Genomic DNA, 15,487 nt, shown 5'->3' with positions numbered 1-15,487 from the left:
ATGAATTTGCACATGGTTTGTCTTAAAGCGTATTAAAAACACCACATAGACATATAAACAACATTAAACACTTGATTTTCACCACAGGGGGTCTTTAACTCCCTCGGCGTGATCACCGCGTTTTTTTTCTAACCAGTGTGAAAGAGACTCAAAATACTCCGTCAATGTTGCACATACAATTAAGAACTATACACCATTTTAATCTGTGAAATATCTTCTTTTATTTGTGTACACTCAGAGTAAAAACAAAATGTTGTGCTTTGTGTAAAATAAAGAAAACTAACATGATGCGTGATCTCTCGTCTCCCTCTGAACGAAGTCCAATCTGATAGTTCTCAGAAAATGAACTGTAACTTAGTGAATACTAATGACAAAAAAATTAGACTTGTGTCTAAAGAAACTTTGAAATGTCAGGTTTTAAATCGTGTAAGTCAAATCGAAAACAAAAATTCTGTGTTTATGTAATCTGTATGAAAATAGAGCCATGTCAGAAGTCCTTGATTCAGCTCATTATCCGCTAATGCGGCCACGCCCACGGAGCCAGCGCTATTCAGACGCAAATTCAGAGGCAATACATGCATTCATCGTCTCAATCGTGTATTTATTGTCTTGAAAAGTGTTTATTTGGATGTTAAAGCAATGGTTAGCGATCTCTAGAAGACATGCCGTTAGTTCCTGGTTCCTGTTCTTCTATACATTAATTTGTGGACTAAAGGTGTACAGAGTGCCCTCCGGCTGCAAGTATGAATTGAAAACACAGTATCCAGCGCTCACAGTGATGACAATAAATATTGAATAAATATTACTCCTCTGTATAGAAAATTGACATAAACATGAGAATCCATCAATATTTCTCCAAATTTAAGCTAAAAGCCTATATGAAATGCCATAGAGGTAACATAACTGTTCAGACACTTTGCATCACAGAAATGCATTATATTTTAAAGTATATAATAGAATACAATTATTTTAAATTGTAATAATATTTCACAGTATTGCTGTTTTTTCTGTATGTTTGATTTACATTATGATGAGCTTGAGACATGATCAACAGAGGGTTTTTTCACAGCCTACCTGTCTGAAAGAGCTCATTATTTATGCAGGTCATTAGAGCTCTTTATGCGATTCTTTTGTCTTCTTAGGTGAGAATCACCCATTATTAATGATGATTCACGCCTCCACGCATACTGTGTTTCTTGACCAAAGATGTTTTCGAAAATTTAAATCTCTCTATTGTTTTATATGAACAAGCAAGCAGCATAATTTTACCTCATTTTGAAGCAAAAACTCTAGTCTACAACCTCCAATACCCAGAAGTCTTGTGAACACAGATTTAATATATATTTTTTGGCTTTATTTCAGTGACTTAAGTTTTTTGTTTTTTCAATAACCACACATAAACATTATTCCTTCAAAAACACATACATGTTCCTCACATATTATTGTAGCCTAGTTTGTGCTGAATACAGTGTAATGACACTTTTTCCATTAATATGTTTATGAACAACTGAAAAAGCACAAATGTCAGGGCATGTCAAAACTTCTCCAGGGCCCCAAAATTCCTCAGACCCCTGAAGGTTAAGGGAATAAATAAATAAGAATAGTAAAATAACTTCTAGGTCTAATTGTAGTTATGAAGTTTGAACTATTTGCAAATAATATTTTATTTTAAAATGTGCACACATTCACTCTTATTCGTATACCTAATATGTTGAAATATGTACCTAATATGTTGAAAACGCAAACATTTATTGTCTTGTCACATTCATTTATGAATTAGTACATGAATCACTATCGCATATTTTTAGTTCAAAACGGCAAAATTTCATAAAAAGTTTAGCAGTTTTCATCAGATACTCTATTACTGTCAGTCGCTGAACATTTCTATCGAAAAACAGTTGTCTACTTGCATCTTTCCGCAAACTCTCGCTGTGACAGTGACAGCAAGACCCGCCCTCTTTGATTTGATTGGCCATCTCGATCATTTTGACATTGATGAGTGCTGTTAGACCTCTGAGGCACAGCAGCCTAAAAATGTAATCAGCCTAGAAATTTACCTTTTAAAACATCCTAACAACAAACATATTTACTCATTCTACAGTACAATGATAAGATAAGACAAATAAATGTGAATTCTATTGTTTTTTGTTTTTTTTTAATTATTCATAGCTCAGGCAAAATCATTGGCTCTGGTCCCCCCAAACTCCACCTATGATTTCAATATTACACCCAAAATCAATACTGCTTGCCCATGTATTCATTTAAGTAGTCATATAATAGCTGTTTGCTTCATATCAGCTTACTTTGTGAAAATGACTAGCTGTCAGTACATTATCCCTTATATAATGTTCGTTGAATGGTAATTCAAATCCATCAGTAGCCATTAGTATAACATTAAAACTGAATGTGCAAGCTTTCTGTCTCTTCACAGGTTAATTTTGTCAGGGAAGGGTGTGGTGAGGATAAAATATGCCAGAGCAACCTTCAGCTTGTCTATCAGTTTGGTACAAAAGCACCCATTTCAAACGACTTCACTCCTCTACCGCGGTAAGTGACCATGCACATATTTCTGTATCTGAAGTGATGTCTCCATGACTGCATTTATAAAGATGTATGTGAACATGTGAGAGTTGCCTAAATGTTCCTACAAGCCATACATAAATTGCCTGTACATGTGAAGACATTTTCCTAAACCAGGTTCTGCTGTACAGTGCAAGCGTCACAGTGAAAATTACTGTGTGCAAATGTGAAAATCTTGTAAAGCATAGATGCCCTGGTTATTTTAATTTCTCCCACATGCTCTGCGTTTAGTGACGGGTCTGATGTGCCGGTGTTCTCTCTGTCGGATCAGAGGTCAGTAGTGTTGGAGGTCACGGTGACTAACATGCCGTCTAACCCAGAAACCCCGCAGGAGGATGGGGATGATGCCCACGCCGCCCAGCTGCTGGTGTCTCTGCCAAACACGCTCTCGTACTCCGGACTCATGGGGCAGCAGGTACACCATCAGCAATGCTGAGCTTGTTTATGTGTCAGTCAGAGCCAGCAGTAGTTCCTGATGTGTTCTTGTTTTGAAGGTGTTGTGTGAAGTCAATCAGAACGGCTCTCAGGCACTATGTGAACTGGGCAATCCGCTCAAAAGAGATGCGACGGTACAGTAACAGTCTCACATGCACAGTTACACGATTCTGACCTTCAGGAAACTCAAATTGCCCATGAATTCTTTATGTCAGGTCAAATTCCATCTTATTCTGAGCACTTCTGCGATCACTATAGAAACTACGTCACTGTCTGTTCATCTCGCACTGTCCACGTGAGTTACAGTCCTGTTTTCTGCCTGCCTGCGCAGCAAAATCCCCAGAGTTAAATCAACTCTGTTCAGATTACATATGGTCCCTCTCTATATAGTGTTAAAGTAACACTGAAACAGAGTTAAAGTTAATGAGATTAATTAAGTTATGATTGAGCATTAGTGATGAACACCTGCTGTTAACAAGCAGAATCACTGAAGAGAACTACAAATGCTTCCAGCCACAGCCTTAGATGAAATAAACTGAAAATAAAAGGTATTAAATCTCTTAAGATCTGATTAAACAACTCCACAAACAGCAAATGATCTCATTTATTTTAACTCTGCTTCAGTGTTATTTTAACTTGTAGGGAGGGACCATATGCTCTCTGAGCAGAGTTGATTAACTCTGGGGATTTTGCTGTGTGTATTTCTTTTGTAAGCAAAACCAAATCATACAAATGATGTTGGATGAATCTCACAAAGAAATGTCTGGGTCATATTTCACCCTGAATATTTATTTTTCATTGTAACATCACTTTCATGACAGCAGCACAATACCTTTACTTTTATTACAGTTATATTTTTAAATTCATAACAGATTTTTCAAAATTCAGATCATTAGAAACCAAATACACAAACTTTCATGATTTATTTGTACTTACATGAAGCATACTTAGGGACAGATTTACAAAACAGGGCAAATTAGAATGAGATCGCAATCTAGGGCTGGGCGGTATGATGATATATATCGTTATCCCGGTATCAAATGTCTATCGTTGGAGATTTTGCTATATTTTGCATATCGCGGTATGTAAATATATAGCACTATTGACACTTCAGAGTGATGAAATGCATGAATGAGAATATAAAGTGCGAGATGTGCTTGATGTTAAAAGAATAAGCACAATAAGCAGTGAAAAAGAATTGACACGGAGCGTAAGTGCGCAAACAGAAAGCCGCATCTGTCAGCATGTGATCGTGAACTCAATTCTCTTTTACGTCCTATTGCGCTTAAATGGTCGAATACAATTTTGTATTTTGACATAATTTTGCAATTATGTCAAAATGCCCATCATGTGCAGTATTCATGTAAACACAGAGGGTTATGTCTCAAGTGAACAGCTGGGCGTAAACCGGATGTGTATCAGTATAATGGATCCGTGCGTTTGGTCTTAAAGTGACAGCAGCCTAATAAACCTGCTGCTCTGAGTCATTAATGTGAATCAAACAAGAGAGAAAATAACTAACTGGTCTTGACTGAACAACTTTTTTTAGCTTTAATAAGAATAAATGAAGGTTTTTTAAGAAAATATTCCAGGATTTTTCTCCATATAGTGGACTTCACTGGGGTTCAACGGGTTGAAGGTCCAAATGTCAGTTTCAGTGCAGCTTCAAAGAGCTCTACATGATCCAGACGAGGAATAAGAGTCTTATCTAGAGAAACCATCGGCCATTTTCTAAAATAAATAAATAAAATTATATACTTTTTAACCACATATGCTCGTCTCGCACTGCTCTGTGATGTGCCACGCATTACGTAATCATGTTGGAAAGGTCACGTGTGACGTAGGCAGAAATTATATTTATGCTGATTCCCCATTTGGGATGAAATGTAACCTGGACATTGTTGTGAGATTCACCCTGTTGACAAAATGCCAAAACAAATGTAATCATTTCAACCCTGTAAATGTCACACAGGATAAGCGAGCAGCCTTCTTTGGCCCCCGTCACGGCGTTTGCGCGAGTGGTGATCGAGCTTCCTCTGGTGCTCAGCGGGTGTGTGTTCACTTCCCTTTATCTCTGATTATTGGTGTGTTTACATATGGTTTCTAAAATAACAGCTTATTTTCTCATGAATGCTGATGTCAACTCAGTGTATATCTCACAAGTGTCCATAAATAGATCTAATATCTCATTAAATGTTCTCAGAAGCTATTCTTAAAATGCCGTGTGATGATGGTGTTTTGTTGGTCTCCTGTAGGCTGTCTCGCCCTCATCAGCTGTTCTTCAGCGGAGAGGTGAGGGGAGAGAGCGCTATGACATCACTGGAGGACGTCGGCAGCGCAGTGGACTATGAATTCATTGTAAGTTCATGTGCTCAGAAGATTTGGAGGTGCTCTATCAAATCTCATGAGACTTAATGGAGTTCTCATCCATGTTTCCTTTAAAGCTGCACTATGGACATTTTTGGAAAAAAATTTAACAACATTCCATTATTAAACTAACAAGTCTGGTTACAAAAACCTTTATGTATAATGCATTTATGTACATTATAATGCATTATATTTTTCATAAATAATTGTAAAAAGTTTCATTATAATATTTGCAGATTCCTTGCTACATGTTTGTAATCTTTTAATGCATTATTCTTTCTAAAGATATGTTCAATGAATAGATAAGTATTATAATGTATTATAATTGAGATTATAATTATTCATGAGATCATACAATGCATTATAAGGTGCATTTCAAGGCATAATAATTAAGTATTATGCATTTTATATATAAAGTCTTTAAGTAAAGTGTTAAAGGGTTAGAGAAAATTCTGTCATTAATTACTCTCCCTCATGTCATTCCACACCTGTAAGACCTTCATTCATCTTCAGAACACAAATTAAGATATTTTTGATCCAATATAATCAACACTTTCAAGGTCCAGAAAGGTTTTAAAGACATCGTTAAAACAGTCATTTGACTGCAGTGGTTCAACCTTAATGTTATGAAGAGACGAGAATACTTTTTGTGCGCAAAAACAAAACAAAAATAACTTTATTCAACAATCTCTTCTTTGTCATCATCTTACGCAGGTGACATAGTAACACAGTGAAGCTTCCGTGTTTACATCCAAATGCCGGCTCAGTATTGGCCAAAGCTGATCATGTGATCAGCACGATGCATGCGTGTGACACTGACGCAGGAGCCGGCCAATAATGAGTCGGCGTTCTGACAATGAACCAGGAAGCGCTGGACGTAAACAACGAATGAGAATGACACAGAAGAGAAGAGATTGATGAATAAAGTCGTTATTTTTGTTTTGTTTTTGTGCACAAAAATTATTCTCGTCTCTTCATAACATTAAGGTTGAACCACTGCAGTCACATGACTGTTTTAATGATGTCTTTAGTACCTTTCTGGACCTTGAAAGTGTTGATTATATTGCTGTCTATGGACGAGTCATATACCTCTCGGATTTCATCAAAAATATCTTAATTTGTGTTCTGAAGATATGGTCTTACGGGTGTGGAACGACATGAGGGAGAGTAATTAATGACAGAAATTTCATTTTTGGGTGAACTAACCCTTTAATTTTAGTTCTAAATTCCAAAGATGAAAAACTGTTTTTAAACTGTTTAGCTACTTTAAATGTAAATTTATATATACAATTTAATTGTAAAACAAAATTTCTTAGAGCTTTTGGAACTGAAAATGAACCGAAATGAACACTGAAATACCACAGACACCACACATTGTAAGTTTTGCAAAACCCCAGGTTTCCCACAGAATCATTTCAGAATCGCTAAAGAAAGATTTGCAACTCATTCGAGATTTTTTTTTCTCCCACCACTAATGGGTACTTTATGTTAAATATACTATATATTGTATATTAACATTGTTGGGGAAGTTCACTTGTAAAAGTAATGTTACTTGTAAAAGTATATTCTGCTACTCACTAAAAAAGTAACTAATTGGATTACTCAGTTATTTTTAATGGAACGTAGAACAGAAGTCTCCATTTGTATGGAGAAATGGAAGGAACAGGACAGAAGTAACTCATGTGTCCTGTGTGATAACAGATGACTAATACTGGGCAGTCTCTCCAAACGTTCGGCTCAGCATCTCTGAACATCCTGTGGCCGTACGAGCTGATCAATAAGAAGTGGCTGTTGTATCCGAGCGCTCTGCAGATCGACGGCCATCCACACACTCGCTGTGAACCACAGTCGGCGCTCGACCCTCTGCGTCTGGCTCAGACAGAACACCTCAAGGTACTCGCAAACACACATCAAATGAAGCTGCTGGTCATCAATAAATGCAAAAGATGTTTAAATGGGTCATCTGTGAACAGAGCAGCAGAAAGGTGCGCTCGCATCAGGAGACCGAAGCAGACGTGGTTCCCAAAAACCCTGAAGGCAAAATCACTCCAGCTGTGTCTGCGTCTGAGAGGAGGAAGTCTCTCACACTGGTCAGTATGAACCAGAGAGCAGACAAAATGAGAAATACTTTTGCGACCATATTTCATTCCGTAATCTGCCATTGATTGTGAATGACTGCTGATGTATTTCAGGATTGTTTACTGGGATCTGCACGCTGCCTGCTCTTCCGGTGTCCTCTAGACAAGTTCTCCGGCTCCATGCATATCAGGATCAGAGCAAACTTGTGGAACAGCACTTTCATTGAGGTGAGAGCCGCTCGCTCTTGAACGATCGTTTTTCCTGTTGATATTGTTCCAAATGTTCTGATTAAATTCGATTCATATTCACAAGATCTCAATTTGATTCTTGATTCTCGATTTGATTCAATGAATTTAATGATTCAGTTTTCACTGCCCCCACCACAAAAAAACAATAAATGAATAAACAGTTGTTTTTTAGATAATTTTAGATACCAGTGAAATTTAACAATTCTCAATTCCAATTTAGATACCAAACAGTAACAGTTTTCAGGTACAGAAACTGAATAAAGTAATCAGACGTAAAACAACATTGCATATAATCTTCACTGTACAAATTAAATAAAGGTTCATCCGTATTAAAGGTTCAAAAAATGTATTCAGTCAAGAGCAGTGAGTGATATTTTAGTCATTTGTAGTTTGATTAACATTAAAAACACAGACAGCAGCAGGAATATTAGGCTGTTGTCACTTTAAGACTAATGCACGGATCCAATATACTGATACATGTGTTGTCTTTCTGTTAAAGGGGTGGTTTATTATGATTTCACTTTTTTAATTTTAGTTAGTGTGTAATGTTGCTGTTTGATCATAAACAACATCTGCAAAGTTACAACGCTCAAATTTCAATTTGACATCACTAACCCCAAAATTTACATAAACCCCGCCCGAGAACACACAACAAAGGGGGCGGGGCCATGTTGGGCTGCTTTAGAGAAGAGGAAGAGTTGTTGTAGTCGAGTGTTGTTGTCATGCTGTCATTTTACGCCGAACTGCTTCACAAACGAGGGTCAATTCAACACAAAAGATGAACATGACGGCACATGCTAGTCGATGAGTTGAATCAACTCCACAGCAACTACATAAATTTATCCACTAACCATTCAGAAACGTCCTAAAAGTTGTAACTTCTTCCTGAGTCTCTCCATCAGTGTCGACTCCGGTTTGAACAATGTAAGGCTGAACACCGTTACTGACAATCCTCATTTTGGCTGCGTGAGATTCTCCAGCTTTGTTGTTGTTGAGCTGTTAAAGCTCCGCCCTCTTCTGGAAAGGGGGCGGGAGCAGCAGCTCATTTGCATTTAAAGGGACACACACAAAAACGGCGTGTTTTTGCTCACACCCAAATAGGGGCAAATTTGACAAGCGATAATAAATGATCTGTGGGGGATTTTGAGCTGAAACTTCACAGACACATTCTGGAGACACCAGAGACTTTTATTACCTCTTGTGAAAGGGCATTATAGGTCCCCTTCAAGCCAAAATTTACTATGTTTACTAGGATAGGGATAAATATGGGATAAATCTGTGTGAATTTATCTGTTCAACACAAGGAGATGTGTAAGAGAATTAATTTTATTATTTGCGCACAGCTTTCTGTTTGTTCCCGCAGAGAGGCACACCTGCATCTGCCATGTTCAGCACTGAATGAAAACACATACTAAAAAACAATTAATCGAAAAATCTATTTTTTTGACCAGCCCTAGTTGATATGGTGGGACAGTAACTATCAGCTCAATGGAAAGTTACACTGAAAAGATGGAAACACAGTTACAGACAAGAAAACGGCACCACAGCAATCACCTCAAACACATCCGAATCAAGCCCACAGTCAGTGAATTAATGTCCATAAATGTGCCCAGGGTCTATATGTATGTGTGATCTAATGGATTACAGATGCAGTACAGCATTCACTCTGTGTTTATTAGGAGTTTTCATCGGTCAGTGCTGTGGAGCTGCTGGTCAGAGCCAATATCACCATTAAATCCGACATCAGGCATCTAGTGCTGAAGGACGCTGCTACACAGGTTAGATAGCACACGTGATCGCACATGCCCACATTCCTGTGTGTGTTCTTGTTAGTGCATCAGTGTTTGTGTTTGTGCAGGTGTCAGTGATGATTTACCCAGAGATCGGGCTCTCGGACCAGCACAGCATCCCGTGGTGGATCATCCTCATTGCCGTCCTGGCTGGAGTTATTGTTCTCGCGCTGCTCGTGTGTGTACTGTGGAAGGTGAGTGTACACACTCAACAAGCTTCTGCAAAAGATTTCTTCAGTATTTTTGCCTATGAATATCTAAACATTCTTTCATCAAATATAGTCTTGTTTTGTAAAAAATGGCTTCATGCTTAAAGTGCCCCTATCATGGTATTTTAAAGGTTTCTAATGTTCGTTTCTCGTCTCCTACAACAGGTTCACATTCATTCAAGGTCAAAAACACTTTAATTTTCTCATAATATCCACTGCAGCATCAGCTCTTTTCTCTCAGTGTCTGAAACGCTTCGATTAAGGATTCGGTCTCTCTAAACCCCGCCTTTCTGAGAGCTGCTCTGCTCTGATTGGTCAGATTGCCCAGTCTGCTGTGATTGGTCAGAAACCAAAGGCTCATTATCATATCTGAATCTCAGCTCTTGATTCACAGTGATACGAACAGTAACGATGGCGTCGGTGTTACCGTATCAATCTCATCAAAGTGGATTTGCTTTGGCAGCAGAAAACAGCGTTTTCTCAACATGAACAACAACTACAGTGTTTAAGGGCGGGGCAAAGAGACGCTGTTCAGCCAATGAAGAGCGGGCATTATGCAAATTAGTTACAAACCTACGTATGAGACGATAACATTTATCTGCACTTTGATCTTTGCAGACCTTTTACATTCACAAACAGCTCTATTACACACTGCATGAAAGGGAATATCACAAATAGCATAATAGGGGCACTTTAAAACAATAAACAATATAGCTGCCAGTGGGGTCAGTACAAGATTTTCGGATATTTTTCTTGTTTTAAGCAAAAAGCCACTCAACTAGCTAAAGTCACTCAGCTTCTCCAGTAAATTAACCTTGATTTAAGAATGTTTAGATATTTGTACTGGAAAACAAGACAGAAACACTGAGGAGGAAAATGTATTTTTGAATCATTTGACCATCTACAGTCATTGTGAATGCCCAAAAGTATAATTTGGCATGCTGACATGGTGTGATTACTGGTGAACTTACTAGTTGCCAGTCATGGACACAAGTCTAGTGGATTCTCCTAGTCAAAAATGCCCAATGTTTTATGAACTTTTTCAAATGTATTTGTATAGCACTTTTCATAATACACATAGATCATATAGTAAAGCAGCTTGACTGCACATAGATTTGCCATGGCTCCAGTGAACAACAGGAAAAAAAGATGTTTAATCCTGAGACAAACTTTTTTCACTTTTTGAGACACTTTTTGAAAGTTGATTTGCTGTCATTTCAAGGCATATTTCTCCCAAAATGAACATTCTGTCATTGTTTACCTCATATTACTCATATTACTTTCCTACCTGTTCTCTTCCATCCAATGAATGCGATTGCATACTATTGTCTATATAATATTTCCTCACTTCTAATGATTTAACCCCCCATTGCTAGTTCTTCATGTGTTCTTCTTTCTGTACCTACGCATATGTCTGTTATACATTCCCGTCTGGTGGAGCAGTGTGGTTTTTTCAAGCGCACTGAGAGGCAGCCTCACTATGAGACCGAGTATTACAGCGCTCATCTGCAGCAGCAGCCGTCTGATGTGGAGGGGAAACAGGCCACTGATCTTCAATAAGAGCCTCGTCCAGCCTGATCTTCCTCTAGCACATGTCATGTGGTACAGCTCATTTCTGCGGTGGAGTGTGCTGATGTGCTGTGGCTTTGGCATGATAACCAGTATCTAAATAATAATGGGAATGCCTAAAGATGCAGTAAGCGATTTCTGGTAAACGCCTCTACCCAAAACAAACACGCCCATATCCAAAAGGACCACACCCCTATCTTGATAGCTCCTCCCACACATTCACATGCACATTATGCAACACAGGCGAGGAATCTACTGTGCCTGCCACCCCGAGGGTATGATGTCATCAATAAGTGAAAGCAATTTGTGTTGCTATGATAGTTCAGGTCAAATGTCTAATTGTTATTTAGCTCCTCTACTCCTTTGATGGCAAAATCATTCCTTCCCAAAAAACATCTCCAGACATATAACACAAAAGTCCAAGTAACTACAAATGTGGCAAGATTAAGGGGTTATTGCAATCACTAAAAGGGGACTCAAAAGAAAAAACATATATTAGTAGTGTTATCTCACTTTTCTGACACATTTTGGGAGCCGATGATTGAAATGTGGAGACGTTAGATGCTTATAATAATAATAATAATACAAATGAACAAACAAGATGACACGAGTATATTCAAGCAAAAGACAGCATATCATAGTTCTGTAGAACAGCAAAATATGTTGTTTTCGTGCATGTATCTTTAAATGCAAATGAGCTACTGCTCCCCACCCCGCTTTCCAGAATGGGGCGGAGCCTGTACAGCTCGTGCCTCGGATACTCTGCCAAAAACAAACAAAACATCTGTTTGGTTTTGATTATCGTCTCTATCGTGGTCAGGCTCACATGACATTGCAGTTCTTCTTCATCACGAAAGTTAATCATTTGCATGCGTTTTAAAGCAATATCAGTCTAAACTTCTGATATATGATTTTTGAGTCACGCACACAGAAAGCTGGATGTCAAACGATTCTCTTTCACGTCTCATTGTGCTTAAACTGTCAAATACACACAAGGTTATGTCAAAAACACACAAAGTTCACAAACACAGTCGATTATGTCTGTGAACATAAACAGCAGGGAAAGAAATCACATGCGTATATTAGATCTGTGTATTAAAGTGACAGCAGCGTAATATACAGTACAGTCCAAGAGTTTGGAACCACTAAGATTTTTAATGTTTTTAAAAGAAGTTTCGTCTGCTCACCAAGGCTACATTTATTTAATTAAAAATACAGTAAAAGCAGTAATATTGTGAAATATTATTACAATTTAAAATAACTGTTTTCTATTTGAATATATTTCACAAAGTAATTTATTCCTGTGATGGCAAAGCTGAATTTTCAGCATCGTTACTCCAGTCTTCAGTGTCACATGATCCTTCAGAAATCATTCTAATATGCTGATCTGCTGCTCAAGAAACATTTAATGTGTACAATTGTACAACATATTTGTGTACATTATTTTTTTTCAGGATTATTTGATGAATAGAAAGTTCAAAAGAACAGTGTTTATCTGAAATCTAATCTTTTGTAACATTATAAATGTCTTTACTGTCACTTTTGATTGATTTAATGCATCCTTGCTGAATAAAAGTATTCATTTCTTTAATTTCTTTTCAAAAAAATAAAAATAAAAATTCTTACTGACCCCAAACTTTTGGACGGTAGTGTATAATGCTACAGAAGCTTTGTATTTCAGATAAATGCTGTTCTTTTGAACTTTCTATTCATCAAGGAATCCTGAAAAAAAAAAGTACACAACTGTTTTCAACATTGAAAATAATCATAAATGTTTATTGAGCAGCATATCAGCATATTAGAATGATTTCTGAAGGATCATGTGACACTGAAGACTGGAGTAACGATGCTGAAAATTCAGCTTTGCATCACAGGAATAAATTACTTTGTGAAATATATTTAAATAGTACACAGTTATTTTAAATTGTAATAATATTTCACAATATTACTGTTTTTTACTGTATTTTTAATTAAATAAATGTAGCCTTGGTGAGCAGACGAAACTTCTTTTAAAAACATTAAAAATCTTAGTGGTTCCAAACTTTTGGACTGTACTGTACAGTACCTACTGCTGTAAATGCTGTTAATATGAATCAAACAAAAGAAAAACAGAAAATCACTCACTGCTCTTGACTGAATAACTGGCCTTTTCCTCGTTTGTATTTTCTCTGTCATTTCTCTATCTATAAGTTGTTCTGCTAATGTCTGTCTTGTGCACTGAGCTCTCTCTCCTCCCTCATCATGAGTGGACACGCCCCTTACAGCTGATTGGCTACAAGTGTGTTTGGTGCTCGGTCAGATCCACTTTTCAACAGCATTTTTCAAAAATTGCTTACTGCACCTTTAATATCCATGATATAATAAGAGCTGTTGGCACGTAAGCCTCCAGATTTGTGTGGTGTCAGTGTAGGATGCAAGGCAGAACAAACTTTCACTCTCTATAATAAGAGAAAGTAAGTTGAAATAAATAGATTTAATAGTATACTTCGGCTGCCCATGTTTCCAGCGACAGTCAGCGCACTGTCCGTGGACAAGCCAAATTTTTGCGGGTGATTTGAGTGCATGAAAACAAAAGTCCACTAGATAGTGAGCATGCAATGAACACGTCTTTCCACACTCAGGATCGGAACGCGGAAAATTATGTATACCAGGGGCATTAATCAGTTAACATTTGCATATTGTGCCTAAATGCAGGACACAGATTTCAACACCAGTTATGATAATGCACGAGGGTGTTATGCATGTAATCAACAAATATAGAACAATAAGAAACATTCTTCAAGAATTAAAGCCTGCCGTTCTTTGAAGAATGAAGATGATTGAAATTGTTTCGTATTTAGTGCTTCAGAATGTTGCATTGAGGTTGATGTTTAGGATAAGGAATATAACCGAGTACATACTAAATGTTTGATCGAGGTATAAAAGATGCACAAAATGAAGTGAACAAGTCATTAGACTTTATCTTGTCTGAGAAGGGCATCAAAGGACATCATGTTCTGTTAGATGAGCAGCAGCATGTCGAGCTTTAACTTTATCACCTTAAAAATAAAACAGTACAAAAAGAGGTTGATAAAGCTAAAGCAGCTTCAGCTCAAGCATGGCGTGAATGAATGGAGGATTATGTATCATTACTATGGAATGAAACTTTGAACATACTTTTTTTTTTTTTTTTAAGTTATCAGCCAAACATTCTTTTTTACTCACGTTTGGCACTGGGCATGTGCTAACTTTGGACCCTGGGATCAAGGTTGCACATTGTGATTTTATTTAGTGCTAGATTATCTAATTCGACCTCTTTCTCTCTTGCAGTGTGGTTTCTTCCATAGGGTTCGGCATGGAGATCAAGTGCCCCAGTATCAGGCTGTGAAGATCCTGCGGCAAGAGACGCCACTTCTGGACAAGACTTTTATTTTGCACAAAAAGCAATGGACGACCCACTGGAGCGATGGGACAATCTAATGTTCATCCTTTTGTCCTCAGAAACATGGACGCTGACCAGAGACTGCAGTGGACTTGCACTGACCATAAACATACACTGCTACGCATTTTTATGAAGCCTTTTATAAGTGTCATTTTCTTCAATGTTCTGCAGATCGAAAGAAAATTTTAGGAGGACAGCTGGATCGAGCTGGATATAGTATATAAATGGAAATATATGCACCTAGTATTAAAAGTGTTATTTAACATATTAATGTTGAATTGAGTGTGATGGTGTTTTAACTCAGCTGCATTTCTGTGCCTTTAGAAATTTTGAATTTTTGTCTTCATATTTCATCATAAGCAGAACGCGATAAAGTTTTCAGGTCATATGAAACTTGGCACACATCATCCCAAGACCCTCCTGACATAAAGTGAAGTCAATTTTATTTGTATAGTGTTTTTATTTTTACAATACACATCATTTATAGCAGCTTTACGGTATCATACTGTTGTCTATAATGCCTTAATGCTTTATCATTGATATATGCCAATATGCAACAATGATATAAACGATCATAATAAATTATGTAAATTAAATCTCCCTCACCAGTAAGGTACTAAAAACAAAAAAAAAAATAAAAAATATATATATATATATATATATATATATATATATGGGCATTATTTGATCTGTTCATTTGTAGATTCTAAAGCCATGTTATAAAATAACGTGCCTACAAACTTAAGGTCGTTTGGAGCGTATGTTTCAGAACCTGGTGTGTTTTCTCCC

At 37.3% G+C, this 15,487-nt stretch overlaps 1 protein-coding gene across 2 annotated transcripts in view; it reads left to right on the top strand.

The window, feature by feature from the left end:
- itga7 (integrin, alpha 7) overlaps nucleotides 1-15,143 on the top strand; it is a 39,473-nt gene extending 24,330 nt beyond the window's left edge. Inside the window, exons 14-26 of one of the 2 annotated variants that reach the window (XM_048172492.1) lie at nucleotides 2,432-2,547; nucleotides 2,812-2,995; nucleotides 3,075-3,149; nucleotides 3,231-3,310; nucleotides 4,988-5,065; nucleotides 5,271-5,373; nucleotides 7,084-7,275; nucleotides 7,356-7,472; nucleotides 7,575-7,688; nucleotides 9,389-9,487; nucleotides 9,568-9,693; nucleotides 11,152-11,310; nucleotides 14,587-14,724. In XM_048172492.1, the coding sequence (XP_048028449.1) occupies nucleotides 2,432-2,547; nucleotides 2,812-2,995; nucleotides 3,075-3,149; nucleotides 3,231-3,310; nucleotides 4,988-5,065; nucleotides 5,271-5,373; nucleotides 7,084-7,275; nucleotides 7,356-7,472; nucleotides 7,575-7,688; nucleotides 9,389-9,487; nucleotides 9,568-9,693; nucleotides 11,152-11,268 (1,401 nt within the window). In that variant the 3' untranslated portion in view covers nucleotides 11,269-11,310; nucleotides 14,587-14,724. Of the gene's footprint in view, nucleotides 1-2,431; nucleotides 2,548-2,811; nucleotides 2,996-3,074; nucleotides 3,150-3,230; nucleotides 3,311-4,987; nucleotides 5,066-5,270; nucleotides 5,374-7,083; nucleotides 7,276-7,355; nucleotides 7,473-7,574; nucleotides 7,689-9,388; nucleotides 9,488-9,567; nucleotides 9,694-11,151; nucleotides 11,311-14,586 lie in introns of both variants that reach the window. The other variant, XM_048172491.1, reaches the window with a different exon arrangement.
- The last annotated feature ends 344 nt before the right edge of the window (nucleotides 15,144-15,487 follow it).

This window comes from Megalobrama amblycephala, linkage group LG21, assembly GCF_018812025.1.
Source record: "Megalobrama amblycephala isolate DHTTF-2021 linkage group LG21, ASM1881202v1, whole genome shotgun sequence".
In the NCBI taxonomy this organism is placed as follows: Eukaryota; Metazoa; Chordata; class Actinopteri; order Cypriniformes; family Xenocyprididae; genus Megalobrama; species Megalobrama amblycephala.
Note: the sequence above shows the minus strand (reverse complement) of the source record. Positions and strands in the feature narration are given on the sequence as shown.